The sequence below is a fragment of the Planococcus citri genome, chromosome 1 (assembly GCF_950023065.1).
Source record: "Planococcus citri chromosome 1, ihPlaCitr1.1, whole genome shotgun sequence".
In the NCBI taxonomy this organism is placed as follows: Eukaryota; Metazoa; Arthropoda; class Insecta; order Hemiptera; family Pseudococcidae; genus Planococcus; species Planococcus citri.
The window spans coordinates 25,679,231-25,699,615 of NC_088677.1; the positions used below are offsets into that span (position 1 = coordinate 25,679,231).

At 32.8% G+C, this 20,385-nt stretch overlaps 5 protein-coding genes across 7 annotated transcripts; 2 read left to right on the forward strand and 3 right to left on the reverse strand.

The window, feature by feature from the left end:
• Positions 1-14: 14 nt before the first annotated feature.
• Positions 15-2,784, forward strand: LOC135850056 (protein 60A-like). The gene is made up of 6 exons (XM_065370761.1): positions 15-575; positions 656-839; positions 1,382-1,536; positions 1,617-1,820; positions 1,888-1,961; positions 2,048-2,784. Exons 1-6 carry the CDS (start codon positions 215-217, stop codon positions 2,306-2,308), a joined length of 1,239 nt encoding a protein of 412 aa, XP_065226833.1. The 5' UTR covers positions 15-214; the 3' UTR covers positions 2,309-2,784.
• A 3,710-nt stretch (positions 2,785-6,494) lies between these two features.
• Ranbp16 (Ran-binding protein 16) lies at positions 6,495-13,291 on the reverse strand. Of its 3 annotated transcripts, none has more exons than XM_065370768.1 (21): positions 12,577-13,291; positions 11,841-12,084; positions 11,597-11,763; positions 11,287-11,511; positions 11,000-11,200; positions 10,797-10,916; positions 10,575-10,721; positions 10,324-10,496; positions 10,058-10,251; positions 9,757-9,980; positions 9,595-9,686; positions 9,377-9,521; positions 9,155-9,302; positions 8,909-9,071; positions 8,627-8,817; positions 8,342-8,553; positions 8,119-8,260; positions 7,652-7,729; positions 7,393-7,574; positions 7,192-7,319; positions 6,495-7,119 (listed from the first exon to the last, which is right to left on the reverse strand). In XM_065370768.1, the coding sequence occupies exons 1-21, from the start codon at positions 12,586-12,588 to the stop codon at positions 7,017-7,019; spliced, it is 3,291 nt and encodes a 1,096-aa protein (XP_065226840.1). In that variant the 5' UTR covers positions 12,589-13,291; the 3' UTR covers positions 6,495-7,016. The 3 variants fall into 3 exon arrangements, with proteins under 3 accessions (XP_065226840.1, XP_065226842.1, XP_065226841.1); XM_065370770.1 differs by having other exon boundaries at positions 11,841-12,081; positions 12,577-13,290; XM_065370769.1 differs by having other exon boundaries at positions 8,122-8,260; positions 12,577-13,190.
• Positions 13,292-13,428: 137 nt separating this feature from the next.
• On the reverse strand, positions 13,429-19,015 carry Tbce (Tubulin-binding cofactor E). Its single transcript, XM_065370773.1, has 11 exons — positions 18,844-19,015; positions 15,720-15,932; positions 15,458-15,646; positions 15,170-15,358; positions 14,944-15,091; positions 14,730-14,860; positions 14,536-14,650; positions 14,326-14,457; positions 14,085-14,241; positions 13,797-14,011; positions 13,429-13,713 (listed from the first exon to the last, which is right to left on the reverse strand). Exons 2-11 carry the CDS (start codon positions 15,881-15,883, stop codon positions 13,621-13,623), a joined length of 1,533 nt encoding a protein of 510 aa, XP_065226845.1. The 5' UTR covers positions 15,884-15,932; positions 18,844-19,015; the 3' UTR covers positions 13,429-13,620.
• Positions 17,445-17,846, reverse strand: LOC135834306 (p53 and DNA damage-regulated protein 1-like). Its single transcript, XM_065348156.1, has one exon. The coding sequence runs from the start codon at positions 17,844-17,846 to the stop codon at positions 17,445-17,447; it is 402 nt and encodes a 133-aa protein (XP_065204228.1).
• Positions 19,016-19,132: 117 nt separating the features above from the next.
• LOC135850068 (single-stranded DNA-binding protein, mitochondrial-like) lies at positions 19,133-20,169 on the forward strand. The gene is made up of 4 exons (XM_065370779.1): positions 19,133-19,289; positions 19,363-19,447; positions 19,522-19,641; positions 19,714-20,169. Exons 1-4 carry the CDS (start codon positions 19,281-19,283, stop codon positions 19,914-19,916), a joined length of 417 nt encoding a protein of 138 aa, XP_065226851.1. The 5' UTR covers positions 19,133-19,280; the 3' UTR covers positions 19,917-20,169.
• Positions 20,170-20,385: the final 216 nt, after the last annotated feature.

The following is a 20,385-nucleotide window of genomic DNA, read 5'->3' on the forward strand; positions in this document are numbered from 1 at the left end:
CCTGTTGAATTCATAATCAAAATAATCAAAAAAATGCATTATTTCGGTTTTGTCGATGCGATAATTAATTTCCATCGTTAATTAATTAGTCTTTTCTGCATTAATTATAGTTTCGTGCAAATTTCCTATCACCATGTGCCATACTTTATTGTTATATCACAAATCCGAATGATTTTTACGTGTGTTTTATGTTAAAATTCGAAACCCTTTCAGCATGAAATTTAATAAACATTTTTGGATAAAACTATTTGTAATAGCTTTACACGCGAATGAAATATTCGCTGCGTTTTCCGGATTATACGTAGATAATGGCAAAGGCCAAACTGTCATCGAACGATTCATCTCGAGGAAAGAAAAGCTGAAATTTGAACGTGAAATGTTGAGCATTTTAGGTTTACCTCGTAAACCGCGAAAAGTGTTCAATTCTTCGGAACTGGAAACCTCAGCTCCTAAATTTCTACTCGAGGTTTACAAATCCTTGGAAGGAAGCGAGGTTGAAAATGATTTCAATTTGGGAAGCGACGATTACCGTTCGGTAAAAGAAAGCGATGCTATAATGACATTTTTATCTCACAGTATGTATTCGTAATTTAACCAAAAATGTCATTCATTCATTTGTCAAGATGCTGTTTCTAAATACGTTTGTGTTTTTTAGCTGATCACGTGAATAGTGTGAGACACGAAAAAGGCAAACGATTATGGTTCGACGTATCAGATGTGCCAGTAGGAGATACCATTGTCAATGCAGAATTACGTTTATACAAGCAACTCAACAGTGAAATGATGGACGATACGAAATGCACTATAAATGTTTATCAAGTTGTGTTAGATTTAAATGGGTTAGTTATTTTGTTTGTAAATGTATTCGACGATTTGACAAAAGTAACCCTTGTCAGTTTTTAAAAAATTTGTTAAGGTGATATTCTCCACTGCATGGTGCACATGCATCTATGTGCAGTCCCCCAAATATTTTTCTGAGAGTAACAGAAACTACTCTAGTTGATAAAAAAATCACTTAGAACATCCGAACCTTGCAGTGGTTTTTGTCTCGCTTGGTTTTTTATTTTCGTTGCCAGGGGCTATTTTTGTATTCAAGTCGTCATTTCAACTTCAACATATCTGATTTACAATGACAAATTTTTCAGCCTAGCCTGTTTGAAAAATAATATCTCAAAGAATACGTATTAAATCGTAAGTTCATCACGAGATTTGAAGTAGTTTGTGTGATTTTGTTTGCAAATTCTACGAGTGTTTGTTGCTTGACGTATTTTTTGTAGAATTTTTGTTCGCTTTTGTCCTGTTTGTGTAGATAACGCAGAATATTTACTTAGTACTTGTGTTTTTTTTCTACTTATGTTCGAATTTTGTAAATTAATTTTAGAGATAAGCAGTTGGAATTCGTCGATGCAGTAAACGTGACCGGAGATTACGAAGGATGGTTAGTTTTCAACGTTTCGTCTCCTCTTCTAAACTGGGTAGCTTTTCCAACCTCCAACAAAGGACTCTATTTCTCGGTTCACAAACACTTGAAATCACGTGAGTAACTTTTACATTACTCGTGTATACTTTTAAGAAAATATTCGCAAGATACACTTACCGATTTGATTTCCTCGCAGTACACGAAATCCATCCGGAAAACTTGGGTATAATTTCGACCTCTAGTTCGGATGGCGAAAGTCAACAACCTTTCATGGTGGCGTTTCTCAAATACGGTGCGAATAGTCAAAAGGCAAAAATACGTCGTATAAGAGATACAACAGTTCGAAGAAAGAAGAAAATCGAAGGAAGTTCTAATCAGAAAACAAATCCTTTCTATGCTCGTAAGTTTACGATGTTTATTTATCATCGATAATCGACGAGCCGATCTACATTTGATTTTTATTCCAGCCGAATCTCCTTGGTCGTTGAGAAATTGTCAAATACAAACATTATACGTAAATTTCAAAGATCTAAATTGGCACGTAAGTACTGCTAGCTAGTCTTCTCATCTATTGACGAATTTAAACGATCGACTTCATTCATCTAACGAGATGCCACAATTTTACAGGAATGGATTATCGCTCCCGATGGATACGCAGCTTACTATTGCAGCGGTCTTTGCGATTTCCCTTTGAATGCTCAAATGAACGCAACTAATCACGCAGTTGTGCAAACATTAGTACATTTAGTCAGTCCTGCCGATGCGCCGAAAGCGTGCTGTGTTCCAACGAAATTAGGTTCGATCGCTGTCTTGTATTATTTGGAAGATAATAACGTTATTTTAAAAAAGTATCGTAACATGATAGCTAAAAGCTGCGGTTGCCATTAGAGCTTTTGGTGGTTTTTGAAATGTGCTCTCTTTCATAAAGACGTTTAGTTGGTTTAATTTTTGTATCCTATATACTGAATCTGGATATTTCTTTTGTCCTTGAAGACAAACGTCGTATATTTGATGTCCGTTCAGCATCAGTCTATTTCAGTATTAAATTTTATATTTATTTGTATATTTGTCTACGAGTTGTAGTATTGTTATATATTTTATTTTTATTTCGTTATTTTACAAATTAATTCGAGTGAGCTTTTCATTCGCAAATGGATGCCATATTAAATTTAGATATCAAAATATTGTGCCATGGTGATTTATGCATGAAGCGTATTCACTTTCGAAAATCTCGTATTTGTACTTGAATGTTATTTTAATATTCTGAATTTACGTATTTTATACTTGATGATTTTGTTCTTTCTATTGTGTATTGTACCCATCATGTTGTGTTGGCCAAACGAAAAATAAATATTGAAACTTTTGTTGATGAAGTTTTTCGACGAGTTCAGACATCAATGACAACCAGGTTCAATTTTTGATCTCAAGAAAAATTCAACGTTCATTATCGGTGAAGTGATTTTTTTCTTCAATTTTTGCATTCGGACTTACGAAAATTGACCAAAATTCTCAAAATTGAATTTATGGATTTTTCAAAAATAAAAAAAAGTGAGATGAAACGTCTCAAAAATTATACAAAATACACATCTTGAAAATGTTCAATATAATAAAAAAGGTCATTGAAAATTTGTTAGAATGACTTGAAACATCTAAAAATGACCACAGCTTGATGAAATATCTCAAAGTACGAGTAAAATCTTATAAAAGTCAGTAACGTTGTTCATATTAATTGAATATATTTTTCAAAAGGGGAATGTAATACATATATTGGCACGATAGAAAAAGTGATTTGAACGACAGGACATTCGAACGTCAAAATAGGGTATTTCAACGACAATAACAAATAATAATGTTAACGATTTAACGACGGTTCAGCACGACAATTTAAGTAATACGAACGACAATACCACTTCATATAAAGACGAAAGAAATGTAATCCACGTCAAAATCAAAGTTTGACAACCAAAAAAAAATTATTGTCTGGAAAAATTAATAATTCCCTGCCAAAAAAGATGTTTCCAGAAAAACACCTCATTTTGTAATAAAAAAAATTTTGTAAAAATAAAAATAAGTTTTACAAATAGGAAGTCCTACTTAAAAAAAAAAAAAAAAAAAAAAACTCCACTTAAACTCGAAAAAGTTATACTTACTTGCGAAAAAAATTTTGATTTCTTGCAAAAAAAAAGTTGTTTTTTTTAGTTGCTAAAATTGTGAAAAAATGCTGTTTTTTTGGTCAAAATTTTCAAAAATTTTCAACTACTTCTTTTTCCAAAATTACTAAATAAATTTTGCTTTTATAAAATTGCCAAGAAACCTGTTTTTTTTTCAAAAACTACCTACCATAAATTTTTTATTTTTTGAAAAAATTTTCCTTTAATTTTTTAATTTTATTTTTTTTATGAAATTCTAAAAAAGTAGTCCAAATTGCTAAAAGTTGATAACATCAAACAATCAAAAAAGCTTACTTTTTGTTAAAACTGCCCAAAAGTGTGTTGAAACTTTTAATCCTCCAAATTACTCCCATCTTTTTATTTTTTTGACGCGCTATTTATCAATTTTTGTACGTGTAATTCTAATTTTTATGTCGTTCATTATTTCATTTCTTTGGCGTGCACAATTTATCGAAATATAATCAAAATTACGTGTTTTTTTCAAAATTTGATTGAAAATCGATTTTTTCAATCAATCAATTTTCAACTTCCGACAATTCTGCTCCTCAGGAGTGATCGTTCATTTTTTTTTGTGCACAAAAACATGATCAAAATTACATTTTACTTTCAAAAATCGATTTTAGAAAAAATTGATGCTTCCGATTAATAGCAGATGTTTTTAATTCAGACCATAAGGAGTGCTCGATCTGTTCAAATTTTTTCGTTTTTGTTTTTAAAAATTCTCTCTTCTGAAAATCAATTCTTTTAATCAATCGATTTTAAGAGCAATGATCGATCTTTCTAAAATAATCTTCGTTTTCGTTTTAAAAAATCAAAAATTGATCTTTTGAAAATAAATTTTTTTAATCAATCGATTTATAATTTTTTATATTAATCAATAAGAACTAATCAATGATTTCAAAATTTTTTTTTCGTTCACAAAAAAATTTGATCAAAATATTTACATTTTTTTTCTTCAAAAATTGATTTTTTGAAAATGGGTGTTTCGTTTCCAGACAAACGATTTTTAGATTTTAGATTTTAGATTTTTGATTTCGAGTACTTATAAAAAAGTGATCATAAAATGGATGAAAAAAATCAGCACAAATGAGCAAATTTTGCAAAAGTTGCTTATTTTGTAAAGAAAAAATGTCAAAAAAAATTTGGAAATAGGTAACAGAAATTCGAGTAAAATATTCCAAAATTTCCTAATTATTTGACGAATCTTAGAAAGTTGTGAAAAATTGACGTAATATCAAATAAATCGAATGAGATTTCAAAAAAAACTATAAGTATCGCAGAAAAACTGTAAAATTGGCATGAAAATCGTTGAAAATTATCAAAAAAAAAAAGGTGATCCGTCTGATCAGATTTAATTGGATGTTAGACCAGTATAGATGTAGGGAATGTCCGAATCTGATCAGGTCTGATTTTGTGTGATTAATCAAGTTTAATCAGATCTATTCAGATTTACTGAGACGATCCAATCCGATCTCCCCTACTGGATTTGATCAAGTCTGAGATCACCAAAAAAAATGGATGTGTCCCCTCTCACTATTTCGGATTTTTTTTTGTAAAATGTAAAATGAGCATAAAAAGTTGTAATTACAATTTTATGTACGTACCAGAGTACTGCACGGTTAAGTTAAAATAGCCGGATAACCGCCGGAGCTATCGGCTAATTTAACTACAGGTTACAAACTGCAGTTACTTTTGTCGGCGCGCGCAACCAGCGGTAAGTTAGGTTAATAACCATACGTTAACCGCATTCGGTTCTCTGGTGTCTCAACAATACATTTTGGTGACTCATCAAACAGATAAGACAGAATCGAACATTACATTTCCGATAAGAGCGCGGTATAATCGCAGGTAGTTTAGTCATTTTAACTACAAAATTATCCGCATAGGCTAACGCTAATATAACTGCTTTTGGATGAGTTATATTTGGTAGCTTACCGCACACGACACGCGACTAACGCAGATAACTTTTAACTATACCGTGCAGGACTCTGGTACGTACCTATGCCTTATTTGACGGTCTCAAAAACACATGGAAAGGCTCATTTTGAAATTCGGGCGTTTTAAATGTTTTTAAGGGCTCCAAAATTATTATTTTGATAAAATTATGAATCCCTCTTTCGAGAACGAATTCGAGGATATCCATTCTCCCTTCCTTCCATTTACTATGTATTTTCCCCCAACGAGCTTTACATTTTTTTAAATTTGGCGGTGTAAAAGATAAAAATTTAAAAAACTTATTCCAAAATTTGAACATTTTGAATGGATTGAAGGGTTCCAAAAATAGTTTTTTTTTTTGGGAATAAATTGGAAAATTAAAAATTCTGACCATCCTCTCTCATTGTCAGTTGAAAAATTACTTCAAAAAATGAATTTCAAAATTCAGGCGTTGTAAATGTTATCAAAGGGTTACCAATTTGTTATATTGATAAAATAATTAATTTCCCTTTTTTGAAAATGAATTCAAGGATTTTGATTACTCACCTCAGTTTCTATTTTTTCATAAAAAATTCAAAATGCGCTCAAAAAGTTGTATGTACTTTGCTTGGCGATGTAAAAAACTTCTTAAAAATTTTTCATTTCAAAAATTTCAAACGTTACAAAAATTATTTTAATAAAATTCAGAATTCTTTTTTTTTGCAAACAAATTCAAGGATTTTGACCACTCCTCTCCATTTTCTTTTTTTTGGCAAAATTCAAATTTCGTTCGAAAAGTTGTATCTTATTTGGAGCCAGAGCCAGACATAAAAAACGTATAATTTCGGTAAAATTAAGAATCCCTTTTCAGTTTTTTCGAAAGCAAATTCAAGAGATCCTTTCAAAGATCTCATCTACTTCTAATTCAATTATCCAAATTGATTCCAACAAACAGATCATCCAAACGATTCCAACTAAAATAAAACTAATCAATGAAATAAATTCTTTATACATCGTGACATACAAATTCATAAATACTCATTAAAAATAACATCAGCAACGTAATGCTCAACTATTTCAATAATGATTTTTAAAAAAAAAACAATTATCAAATTACCTTTTTAATTTTAACTGTAAGAGAGATAGAGAGAAAAAGAGAGAAAACAATAATATATCATAATAAATCGTTACGAAATTTGCACACAGTATAAAACGAATTTCAAAAAAAAATCTTTAAATGTAACTTATCGAGCTTCGTTGGGCAAGAAGCGATGAATATTTCGTAACCAACAAAACGCGACGATACTCGCACGAGGCTAAATAAAATTAACAAATTCGTAATTATTAAAATAACAAAGTTATCACATGTACGATACTAAACAGTCATAGATTTCAAAAAAACATATCTATTTCCAAGTACACACTGGGCTGACAACGAAACAAAGGAAAAAAAAGAAAAAGAAAAAAAAATAGTCTTGAAAAACGTATGTATTTTTGTATTCTTTAAGCGACTATGTAGTGATCATATCGTTAATAGAGTTTGAACTCACGGCCGCCACGGTTGATCCTTTTTCAGTCAATTCTTTTTTAAATGAAGATAAATTTTGGGTAAATCTGCAAATTGATTACAAACGTTAAATATACAAATAAAGAGTCGTAATGAAAATTAGACGAGGAAATACTCACTTATCTCTATTCCTACTAAGTAAATTTCTTTCTACGCCGTTCATCAGGTTCTCGAACCATTGAGCCATAGCAGCTTGCTTATCCGGTGGCTGACTTCGGATTATGTTTTCTCGTAATGAATTGAAATACTGTAAAATTCAATAATTTTGTATTAGGTAACAGTTGTCAGCGACTAATTTCAGTAGGCACGATTTAAAATACCTGTTCGTTTAATAATATCAGTCCTAAAAGCGGTCTTGACATCGACCACTGGTTTCGGCATTCGTCGAACATGATTATATTTAACACGGTGCTTAAAATTTGTTGCAAAATGCCAGCGTGTAATTCTAAAACTTGTAAAAACGGTTCGTTTGTGACTGGTAAACCTTGTCTAGTTTTTTTCTCTGCGAAAATAAGAACGAAATTACGATCAGTGATAAGTACTTTATAGATTTTTCTTCTCCGAAGAAATAATATCTACCTTTTAGTTGAACTTGTTTAAATAAATATGTAGTTATGTGATCCAAAGTCGTACAGCATCCGGTACAAATCATTGTATCTGTAAAAAAAATAAATAAATAAAGATTACGTTGATTAAAATAATTATTTTGGTAAATAATTCTGAAATTCTTTTTAAAAAAACCATATAAAATAAAATGTTTCAAATCGATTTTTTGACCCTGGAAAATGACTAAATAGAAACTTGAGCATTTGACTTCATGTGACTCGCTATCAAAATTTTCGACCCCTCCCAGTTCATCAAAAATCAAACCTACCACAATAGGCATATTTTTTCAATAAAAATGTGGCTTAAAAAAAGGCTAGCAATCCGAAAAGTATCATTCCAATAAGCTTTTACAATAATCCGCCCTCTCTTCATTCATGAACAAGGGAAAATCACATATTCGAAGTTAACCACTACAACTAACGCTAAACTTTTATTATTACCACCTATGGCGTTTAATCCGTCCGAGATGGTTGAAAGTATATAAAGGAAAACTTGAGGCTCCAACGTAGACAAGAAATTCATATGATCTTGAGCAAGGCATTCCAAAAGCACGTAATACGTTTGCGATAACTTCGGATAGTCCTGGAAACAGACACATACAAACCAATTAAATCGCGAGTCTTTTAACACGAAGAATAACTACACCCTACGATCAGCACTTACCAATAAACCATTACGTGGAATACACAGCAGCAGTTTAATGAAGGTTTTCAAAGCGTTTTCTAGCGTATCGTCGCCGTACAATCTGAATACTCCGAAATTGACGTAATTTCCACAAAGGGCAGCTTTCAGCATTGAAAAACATATAGATATTCCTTTCAATTTCAACGGATAAATCTGTTCTTTCGGCGGTTCTATTGGTAATATGTATTTCGCTGTAAAAAATAATTTCAATGAGCAAAATCCGAACGTAGTCTTTTCTACGGAGTAATATTTGCAGAATTTTACCATAAGTGCAAATTATTTTACTAGCTTCTCTAAATAGTAAAATGCCATGAGGCGACGATACGTCAAACTGCAATCTTTGAGATCTGTTTTGAACCAATTCGGCGAATAGTTTTAGCACCGGTGTGGTTATTTGTGGTTCAGTAGCCCATAATTCGATGGCTCGTAAAAATATAGGCATATATGCCGGGTATCTGTTCGTAAAACGATATTAAGGAAAATATTCGATTTATTCGAAACACCTCAGGCATGATTCGTAACAAAACGTTTTTATAAAAAGGATACAGCCAGTCAAATAACAACATGAATGACGCCTTCGTGTTGAACGCGTACGCTAAACCTCTCAAATCTCGAGCTATGCCGATTAGAGGCTTTTTAACTTCATCGTTCGCGTACACGGACGAATCTGATGAAACAGCGAATAGATTTCCAATCGTATCCAAAGTACCTGAATACCGCAGATAAAAATTCAATACGTGAAATACTAGTTGACTTTGATTAAAAGTATTGGATTTATATAAAAATACTCACTAGCTAAAGGTAACATAAAATTCTCGAACTTGTCCTCTTCTTCGCCGAGATCAACCATTAATAATCGACCTAGTGAAGTATAGAACATAGATCGAAGTCGCATTTCACTCAGTGTAACGTTGTTTCCCAAAAATGGAAAATGTTCGCTCTGAAATGACGTTAAAAATTTCATCATCACAATGATACAACTCAGCTTTCTCCTAGAAAGATCTTTCAACTTACAGTATGGCTACTCAAAAGAAATATGACTTCTTCTAATTTCACCATTTTTCGGACACAAGTATACCCGACTGAAAGATCGTTAAGTAACATTAATGTCTTCGATATTGTCTGTTCGCTTCCGCCCCAATACTTCAAGTTTGTGATTCTGTAACGTGAACGAAAAAATATACGTAAATATTTCGTCATCTTATCGTATTAAATTAAAAAATTCAACTTACATTTTACGCATAAATACACTCAACACTAAATTCTCTTCTCCAATACCCAGCACATCCTGCAGTCTTTTGTAAACTTTTGAAGTTTTAGGCACCTGAACAGAAGTAAAACCACATTGATTATCGAGCCAAAAAGAGAAAATTTAGGCATCGTCGATTCGTTACCTGTTCACCGATATAAATTTTTCTGAATTGTTCGAAAAAATTGAGAAAAGATAATTCTAATTTTTCACAGCCACTTTGTGGTAATCTTGAATCGGTCAAGTTCATCAATTGTAACACTCTGACTACCATTTCACCATCCATAACATCGTGTTCGTCGTTCGTATTGAATGAAACACGTCCGCCGATAGCAGCACCAATAATGTAGACCAGCCATGTCAATCGAACTAAATTTAAACAGCAAAAAAAAATTAATACACGAGTTTGTTCTTCTGAGTTGAAATTTCCAATTGCTAATACTAACTTTCTTGTATATTTAAATCGACTTGCAATCTGTTGGATGAATTGACTAAATCTTGATACAAAGCCGCCGTCTGATCGAAAACTTGGACTAGCATTGTGCAAGTTTTCGGATAATCGCATCGCGCAATCACAGATACTTGTTCTAATTGCTGAAGTACCATACCCATATCATCCAAAGGATCATCCAATCCATCACTACGAATAGATAAAATACATTAGGCAACAAAAAAACAACAATACAACCTCATCATCCAACCATCTACTAACCGAATTATAACAGGGACAGCTTCAAGACGAGCTGACACATAGGCATTGGTGACTTCTGGAGTGTACGTTTCTAATAAATGCGGTTCAGAGGCTTTCACATAAGGCACAGAAGCAACCATTCGTTGCCATAAACTCAATAAATAGTGAACGCTGTTCGGAGCAAATTGCCAAACCTTCGAATAAAAATAAAGAAACATTAGAAACGTAACAAGAGATCAAAGATACGCAGGCCTAACCAAATATCTTCATACCTGTAAACTTTCGACGGTAAACTTAGTAATTAATTGAATGGTTTCCGGATAATTTTCAATCATCACCAACTCTCCTAGTTGATAATTTGATTTCAAACGGGCTAAAAGTCTACAAAATTCGTGGTAATTATTCGGATTTCTTAAACCCTGAAAACACATCATTATTTAGGATACATTTTCAAACAGGAAAATTTATCAACTCGTTGAACGAAATTGTCAAACCTGCGGATTTTGTAAGATATGTTTCAGTCCGTTGACTAAATGTGCAAGGAACTTTGCTCTTTCAGGATTACTAAATAAAGACCGCCGCACAGAAGCTATTTGAACTAGACAAGATAACGCCTGTAAAATACACAACGAATGTTTAATAAATATCTTCATATTGCTTGATAAGAATGCGTTGTTCGGTTCGATGGTCAACTCACCATAGGAGATAAACTGCTGGGTAAGGAATGATACAAATTGAAGAATAATTTAAGCGTCGTATAATCTAAAAATGCGGGTCGCCAACTAGTAGGAATTTGAACGGTACATAAATCATCCGAAGATTCGTCGTTCGACGTGCCGATGAAGTCAAAAGTTAAGCAATTATGTGCCAACCTCAAACATTGCGTAATTAAGCCATGCTGTAAACAAAAACACGTGTTTAAAAAAAAATAATCATCCAACTGGGCATAGCTGAATTCGATTCGAGTTGGAAAGGATTACTAACCTGCGAAACATCGTCAAAATTTAAACTTTTACAATTTTCGTTCGCTGTACTCAACAAAGAACACGCTAATCTGAATATTTCGAACAACTGGGTGTCTCGGAACGACGACGCTATTTTTCTATGTTTCGTGATCGACCTATTACCTTCGGAATCTGATATTTGATTCATCTCAACCACCAATTCCGATAAGAGTTGTACGCCGACCATACAATATTCCACAGATCCCTAAGAAAGATAATAATGGACGATTAAATTGCGACTAATATGTAATAACCAACTAACAGCGTTGCTAAATGATCGATGTAATTACTTGTAGGAACTGCGAAATATCATTAACAACATTTCTGAACACATAATCTTCCTTTTCACCGTCGAACCAACCTAGCTTCGAGATACGAGCGAATAATGTGATCAAAGCTTGCAGCACGAAATTAGGCAGCTTCGGTCTAGTAGCTAAATAATTCAGTACATAATTCCCTGCGAAAACAAACGTCATTATTACACAATCTCGATATCGATTACGTTATCAACTCTAACGACTATAGACTGCTTACTTATGTCGATCCTTTGCTGAAGAGGTAAATTTTGCGAACTTCTCGAAATTATTTTCGTCAGCGTTGTGCAAGCTAATAGTTGAGCATACGAAGATTCGCTACGTTCGAGGAGTAACTGACACTTGGACAGAGCATCGGGTGAATTTTGAAACACAACTAGAGCTTTTTCGGCTTCGATTCGAATGTTCGGATCTTGAGATTCGTAAAGCTGCGTACAAAGCAATTCCAACTGCTGCAAATCCTGCTTAAACGCAACATAAAGTGTTAAAATTAGTTACATTTGTGGTATTGAAACAGTAAGCATTCGAAATCGAACGAATAGAATTCAACATTTTTTAGATACCATCGAGATTCGAGATACACGATGTGAGAATATCTCACACACAGATACCTCGGATTTTTTACACCTAAATAACGCCGGTATTGCGTTTCAAAACAAGATTTCCAAGTAAACGTACGGAATTCGTGATGTATTGTGAATTCGAATACGAGCCGATAAACAATGACAGTACAAATTACTTTGTTACTGTGTAGAAGTCGAAAATTTCGATGAGATAAATAAAACGCCGAAACGATGGAATTAACTTGTATTTGAGAATATGCGATTCGTACATCGTAGTATAATCGTTATACTAATAAATTATGTACAAAGGATGGTATAATTTTGGATATATTCAGGGCTAAAATGTGATTGCGTTCAATATTAGATTAGAATTGAAAAAAGTGTAATACATACGGTATCATTCATTGTATGAAAAGTAAAGCTTGCTATGGTTATTTCAGATGTTAATATTAAACTCCTAGATGTATTGTATCGGATAAATAATTAAACACAGTTTTTCACATCATACCACTCGTAAAATCACCGGGAAAAATCACCACCGATTTTGACACACACTCACACCACTACACGCGGGGATACTCATCTCTTGTCCGCCATTTCAACATTTGCGTTTGTTGAATAGAAGTGCTGCGATCTATAAACAAACAAAGCAAAATACGAAAGGAAAAGCGGCGGTGCCGGTGCCATGTGGCTGTGACGAAAATCAATCAGATGATTTTCGAAATTTTCAGGAAAATTCCTCAAAAAGAATGAAGAAAAATCCGAAGGAAAACGGAAGCATCTCACAATAAAATTATGAGCAATTTGGCTAATTCAATCTCAACTTGTTAGCTTCTACTTCTATTTCAATTATTTTCCCATTTCCACAGATGAAAATGTTCGTAAAAGTTGAGAGAGAAAAAGTCGGAAAAGTTTTGGTCAAACTTTCTGCCAACAGTGGAAATTGAAAAGAAAAACAATTCGCGAAAAGTTAGGCTACGAAAGTTGATTTTCAAATTAGAAAGAAAACAAGAAACAAAAATAAAACTGTAAATGATTCCATTACCTACTCTACTCTTTTCGAAAATTCTGAATTTCTCGAAAAACCCATTATTCATTACTCTATTAAAACCATTCATCGAACCGAAGCTGTAGAAAAATGAACCAGAAATTTGAATACATTACTCTTTTAAACAAAACAAAAACAAAAGTTTACGAAGACTATAAAAAAAGCTAACGCAGAAATGCTAAAAAATACTACAATGCTTAAAAATTTCAATCATTTCACAACTTTATTAATTTTTATAAACACAAATAATCAATGGTGTAAATTTTTTAACTCCTAGATTTACATTAAAAGCATAAGATCAACACCTCATCGAGACACATTCGACCAGAGTTTTACTCCGGTTCATTCACGAATCCCAAGTTTAATCACAGGTCATTTTTCGGCATCCCTTAACAATTAATGTAAATGGTATCACCATCTTCAACGGCGTAAATATTCATCGATTTTAATTGATCGGACATTTCAACTTTAATAGCTGGGTTCTGAAGAAAAAAAAACAATTCATTGAAACAAAATGAAATAAAATTTTGAAAGAATAAGATTCAAAGTGCAATTTGTAACTTACTTTGGAAGAAATACGAACTAAGTTGGGCGACTCGGTATCTATATTGAAAGCACGTTTGGCTATGGCGATTAATTTATACACCGCGAGAGATAGATGAACTCGTTTCTTAATTATCTCTTTAGCACCATCTTCGGTCACGTAGACGAGATTTATAGAAATTAAATGTCCTTTTAGGGATGGATCGATTTCAGTAGGAACTTCAGCAGGTCCGTATTCTAACAACATGAAGGTTATTAGAAGCAATGAAGCGATAGATTGGAAATGTAGAATTATAACAAGTATAAGTACTTTGAACTAGTAACGGGTATCGAGGATTTTCGAATAAAAATTTAGCTTTTTCTTTTTCGTCATTTTTGCTGCAAAACCAATCCTTGGCGAATTCTCTGAGATAATCGTATTCTGCGCTGCGTCTTTCATCTGGCTGTATTTCACGTCCGTTTAAGATCTAAACAAACGAAATGAAATCGAATTAATTCAATTTTATTTTTTATTGAAAAACGAGGAAAAAGCTGGTAAATAAAAATTATACCTTGAGGTTTCCAATTCGAGCGATAATTTTCTCTCTGTATGATAAAAATTTATCGCTGGTGGTGAGCGGATTTTTATTGATTCTTAAATCTTTTAACGCTGGCAAATTATTCAGGTCAATGATATCGACGTACTGAAAAAACAACAGAGAATTAAACAATTCTCGGGCAAAGACAGTTTTTCATTTTCATTTCGTGGTAAAGTTACTCACATTTTTAATATAATTTTCTGAAACGTAAAGTGTTTGTAATTTCAAAAACAATCTTTCTTCGGGTGGAATAATTATTTCGGTGATTCCAGTATCACAGGCGTTCAAAATTTCCAACCTAATAATAAAAATTTACATATTGTAAGGTATTTAAAAATAAAAAATTGAACAAACTCGAAAGTATCGATGATATTTACCTCGGTAAATGTCCCAATTTACATATTTCAGACCATTTGTAAATTTTATTCCCTTGAATATCTAAATGTTTCAAATTGTGAAATAATATTTGAGGTGGTGCTTCTAGTACATCTATGTTACAAAAAGGCACCTGCGAATAATTCAAAAATTAATCTCTGCCACAAATTATACACAGATACTTATTAGTACCAAAAATTAAAGAATTTATCTTACTTTTAGCGTTTCAATTTGAGGCCACATCGATGCCAAATTTAATATATCGTTCCAAGAATAAACAGTTCGACAAAGAAATAAATGCAATAATTTAGTAAATGCGTCGCTGTATTGTTTCGGATCTTCAGGAATTTGTAATCGGCTATCGCTAAATTCACAAAACAAAACAAAAATTTTTAATCGATCATGAAACCGGTTTATCTAATATTCCTTGTAAAAAAATTACTTTAGACTTAATGATTTCAATTTTTTCAATTGTCTTCCAATGATGGCTATCGCTTCCCATGAGGTAATCAAATTATTTGATAGATCTAAATCAACGATGTTTGGACACGCTTCTTCAATTTCGTTAGGATCTCCAGGACCACAAATATTATAAGCTGCCAAATTAACCACTTGTAATGAATTCAAAGGTCTGAAAACCGATTACATTCGTTAAAATATTGCTACCTACTTGACAGAAAATGGGGTTTCAAAATTTTTCCAATTTTACATATTAATAAAACATACATACCCTTGCAATAATTTAACTTTTTCTAAATTCACAAAATCAAACACAGCCACGTCGAAGTCCTTCATACTATTTTCATATTCTTTTCTAGCTTTATCAACATCGTAATCGTACTGTTCCTTGAGGGCATCGACAAATTTGTATCCAAAATTAACATCCGTTGATTTTACAAATGAACCGGATTTAGGATACCTGCGTACAAAAAAAAGCATCATCATTTATAATTTTGTTACGTACATATTTATTTGTTCAAATTGTAACTTACGTTGCGCTAAAGTATCGTACACCTTTATAGGTTCCATCATGTTTCCCATCGTTCGGACAATCCCAATCGATACCAAACCACGTGCCAGCGAAAGGAGGTACTTCGCCGATAAAACGGATGGTTCCTCTTTTCTCCCCATAAACAATCCGATCACCGACGCTCATTTTTACAGGTACCGTTTCAAGATTATTTCAAGCCGAACATTGATCAATGCTGAAACAATGAGAGACGAGGATGCGAAATTTACAAAAGGAAAAAACAGAAGAGATTTTCTATTACTAAATAATCATATTCGATTTGGAAAATAAAAATTTAGAAAAAAAATAAACTGAAGAATCTATGTAAATACAACAAAACTTAAAATTTAGATATCAACGAATTAATAACCGAGAATTTTTAATTTTTTACTGGGTTAGTTCATGTGCATTTAAGCATTCCTTACATACATTTCAGCAACGCTAAATTTTTCTCCACTCTGATTGGCTCTCGCGTTCATGCACGATCTCGCCCGACACCTGCCGAACTCCTTATCATCATTGCCATTTTTGAACTTACAAAAATTTTCAAGCTCACATCGAAACTGCAGCATTGTGCACCCTTCGGATTATCGCAAATTACATCGGAAATAGACAATGCAGAAATGGAGCCCATTATATTTCAGCCACAAAATTAAAACCGGTGATTTACCTTTTACCGCCCAATAGTGTTATCGTTTCCAATGTTGTTAATGTATGCGAAATTCGATGCGCGATAAAGGATAAGGAATATATTTTATTTGTTGATTTTGGTCACTTTGGTGATTATTTAGTTTATGTTGTAAATCTGAGTCATTATTTTATGAAATTTCGTACCTAAGTGAATGAAGTTACTGTTTACTGTACTGTAATGACTAATGAGAGCAAAACCAAAAGCTACCAAAAGCATTATAACTATAAAATATTTCATTTTGTTGGTTAATCTAACTAAGCTAAGCCACTAAGGCATATGTATTCGATAATTTTTTTTGTTTTTGTACCTTTTGCATAATAAAATATGGTCATTTAGATCGTAAATTGTCTGTGTATTGAAAGCTAGATACAGGTTCGCATGAAACTTAAAAAATTTTCCAAGTTCAAAATTGATAACGATGATAAGAGTTCGGTGGGTGGGATCGTGCGAGAACGCGAGAGCCAATCGGAGTGGAGAAAAATTTAGCGTTGCTGAAATGTATGTAAGGAATGCTTAAATGCAGTTCATGTTGCGGAAAAGAAACGTGAAAGAACATGTTGATCAACGTGTCAACATACCTATCAGCCAATCAGTTTCTTTCATTTTGAATCACCTATACCTATCAAAATTTAAACAAATCAACCATTTTCATTTTATAATTGAACCAATTTTATGAATGTACATATGACCTATGGCATTTCATATCTGATGCCATACCTTTGGCTTTATCTTCATTCCCTCAACTCGAAGATTATTGCATTTCATTGGGGAATCCTAAAATGATCATTTTAGGATCCAGATTTGACCCTTGAAGTGGAGGAAGTCAAAGGTCAAAGTTGAAAATGACAAAAAAGTGATTTCTCAAAGGACCATCAGTCCACGAAAAGAAACAAAATTGATAAAAATGGTCAAAAATGAAACAAACGATAAGCATCTTTACGTAAAAAATGAACTTTATTTTAAATTACAGGTGGATTATACAGCTTAATAAAAAATTAACATAGACTGATAATTAAACTAGGATCTTTCATTCCATACTTGTTTCATAGCTGATAATTCTTTATTAGTTAGAGCGTTTAATGAAAATCCGGTGTATTTTTCTTGATATTCCAAATCCCTGAGTTCATTAACTTTTACTTTCATATCGCTTCTTAATTTATTAATTTCGATATTAGCATCGACCATATCTTGTTCGAGTATCTCTTTGGCCTTTTCCTTCGTCAACTTGGTTATATTAGGTCCAAAAATAGTCCATACTTTCTGCCCATCTCGTAATTTATCCAATGCTCGTAAACTCTCTCGATCCCAGTTCCTTCTCATATCCAAACTGACCGAATCGTTTTTATCGACTAATATCTGTTCTGCTTTTTTTTCCACCTCGAATAAATGCTGCAGTTGTTTTTTCTCTTTGTTATCCATCTGCGAAAATAGATTGGTTACTTCAGGATACGGATGATTAAAACAAACTGCTTCATGTAACGTAATTATTAAAAACGATTATGCATATGTTTTTATTTTCAATTATTTTATTCCTTCAGTGGTACGGTGAGATAGTAAAGTTATCAAAATAGATGAAAGAAATTATGTCACTATTATATCTCGTAACTCCGGATTTAAACTATGCAGTGTGCTAAATTATTACGAGTACCTACAGATGGAAAATTTATCTCAACTCTACAAATTACGTTGATGACAAAACTTATCCGTCAACATTCAAAACAAAGCACTAGCTGAAAAGGTGTCTTCAACCAAAGATGTACATTTTATTTCCCTTCAAGATTTTCATGCACCTTACTGAGCCCCAAATGCAAAAGAGTAGGTATCATTTTCAAAAAATTACCTGATTTTTAGCTCGATACGCGAAGCGAAGACTACTTAGAACAGACTAAACTAAGTTGGAAAGTATTCGTCGACGTTGTTATGGAGTTGTTTATTTATGAAATCAATAATTTCAGGCCGATTTGTGGCTTAACAATAGAGATGACGGGAGTTCCCTCGTAAATGACTTACAGACTATGAGTCAACTCACAACACGACTCCGAATTTGATTTTATTGATAACTCGCAGATTAAAGACTCCCGAGTCTTCATTTAAGGTGTCTATAATTTAAGGTGACTTCAAACTTGCGAGTCTCATGAATTTACGCATCTTGAAGATGTATATTTGTTGTTATGTACCGGGTTTTATTTCTCTCATTCTATACCGAAGTTGTCTGTTGCAGTGATAAGTTTACTTGTAAAAGTGGAGTAATGAACAGTGCATAGAAAACTATCGTTTCAATATTTTTGGCACAGGTTTAGTTTCATAGAAATACCAGCTAAAGTATCTTACAAGGATATTTATTCTGAATATGAAGTACTGATGGTGATGAATCAATCAGTGGTGAAATGAAACATATGGTATGAAAATAACTTACTGGGATGATTTCAATTCCGGTAGGGTAGCAGGAAGTGTGATGGTCGCAACTATGATATCCAAATAGAATTAATCAAATTTAATCCTTTTTTCAAAACGAGTAATTTAAGAAATTATTTCACTCCTTTCTTTTCTTTTGCATTGAAATTCCTGCATTTTCGTTCTTCATTGTTATTGTTTTGCTTGTTATCAGTTTGATTTGTAAAAACTAAACTAGCGATCCCAGCGGTTTTGATGAGAATTAGCAGGACTTTCATTGATTCAATTCAAATCACCACCGCCTAGGAGCGCTAGTGCTGAAATTTCAAAAAATAAAAGATAACAAAGAGGTTGGAGCTTTCAGCTTTTCAGTTTTCATCTGCACTGCCATCTTTTTGATTTTTAAGACGAAGTAGACGAAGTTCAAGAATTTCAAGATTGAAAATTGGTATTTAAATCATGAATACGGTAATATAAAGTTTACTACACGATTGAATCGTGAATCTATAACTTACTGAAACATTGAAATGATTTTACACAGATCGCAAGAAAATTATTTGGAGGCCGCTGTGGTGTTTCAAAAAATATTGCTCGTTTCTACAGCGACGAAGGAAAATATGAAAAATGTGAGTAACTCGTGTTCACTATACTTATATTTCACAATTTGTTCGTGTTCGTTCTAATCAGCCAATGATTTCAGCCATAAACACAGTTACGTTGCTTGGTAGAGTCGGTGGTGAGGCTCAGAAAAAAGGTACCGAATTACACCCTCTAGTCACATTTTCACTCGCCACTCACATCAACTACAAATCTGATTCGGGTACGTATCAGTGCTTCATCAAGCAATATACTCTTGAATTTATCAACTTATTCGTGTTTTCTTATTCTGTAGGTACTTTCAATCAAAAAACGGACTGGCATAGGATTTGCGTTTTTAAACCTAATTTGAGAGACAATGTCTTGAATTACATGAAAAAAGGACAACGAGTATACGTGAGTGGTAAAATAATGTACGGCGAAATTAGAGACGAATCGGGCGGTGTTCGATCAACTACTTCGATTCTCGCCGATGATGTGATATTTTTCCAACGTTGAGTTGTTGATTGATTAATTCGGTAATCCTCTGCATGCATTTATTTTATGTGATCCCTTTCCGTAATTTTTAAGACTGATCGTCTGTCACAGTGTTTTGTAAACTTTTAATTATTACTTATATCTGCAATTTTTTTCTATATTAAGATTTTTTAAATCAATAGGCAGTGACTGTGTTCAGTTCCTATTTTAAAACAGTTTTAATCGATGTATATTATTCCTAATGTATTAAAAGTTTGATATTACGAAAAAGGAATTCATTTTTATTTGTATTGAGAAGTAGTACTTATCCAAACTCATTTTTACATTTAATTTTTTCGGAAAAAATCTCATGCGGTCATGTAGATTGTGGATATGAAAAGTAGAAGAAGACGACGTAACTGTTTCCGGCAGTTCGTATTTTTTTTCTTGATGTATAAATACCTCAGATTTTTTAAGATGAATAAAATACGAAGGCGTTCATTTCATTTTC

Bases quoted from the DNA above. Each gene is read 5' to 3' on its own strand.
- LOC135850056 (XM_065370761.1), top strand. From the start codon at position 215: ATGAAATTTAATAAACATTTTTGGATAAAACTATTTGTAATAGCTTTA. The intron at 576-655 runs GTATGTATTCGT...TGTGTTTTTTAG, and splicing joins AATGACATTTTTATCTCACA to CTGATCACGTGAATAGTGTG. The intron at 1,537-1,616 runs GTGAGTAACTTT...ATTTCCTCGCAG, and splicing joins TCACAAACACTTGAAATCAC to TACACGAAATCCATCCGGAA.
- LOC135834306 (XM_065348156.1), bottom strand. From the start codon at position 17,846: ATGGATAACAAAGAGAAAAAACAACTGCAGCATTTATTCGAGGTGGAA.
- Ranbp16 (XM_065370768.1), bottom strand. The intron at 8,554-8,626 runs GTAAAATTCTGC...TATTTTTTACAG, and splicing joins TAAAATAATTTGCACTTATG to CGAAATACATATTACCAATA. The intron at 8,261-8,341 runs GTAAGTGCTGAT...GTCTGTTTCCAG, and splicing joins TTCCACGTAATGGTTTATTG to GACTATCCGAAGTTATCGCA.
- LOC135850068 (XM_065370779.1), top strand. The intron at 19,448-19,521 runs GTGAGTAACTCG...CAATGATTTCAG, and splicing joins CGAAGGAAAATATGAAAAAT to CCATAAACACAGTTACGTTG. The intron at 19,642-19,713 runs GTACGTATCAGT...CTTATTCTGTAG, and splicing joins CAACTACAAATCTGATTCGG to GTACTTTCAATCAAAAAACG.
- Tbce (XM_065370773.1), bottom strand. From the start codon at position 15,883: ATGAGCGTCGGTGATCGGATTGTTTATGGGGAGAAAAGAGGAACCATC. The intron at 15,092-15,169 runs GTAATTTTTTTA...TTGTGAATTTAG, and splicing joins TTGAAATCATTAAGTCTAAA to CGATAGCCGATTACAAATTC. The intron at 14,651-14,729 runs GTAAATATCATC...TTTTATTATTAG, and splicing joins AAATTGGGACATTTACCGAG to GTTGGAAATTTTGAACGCCT.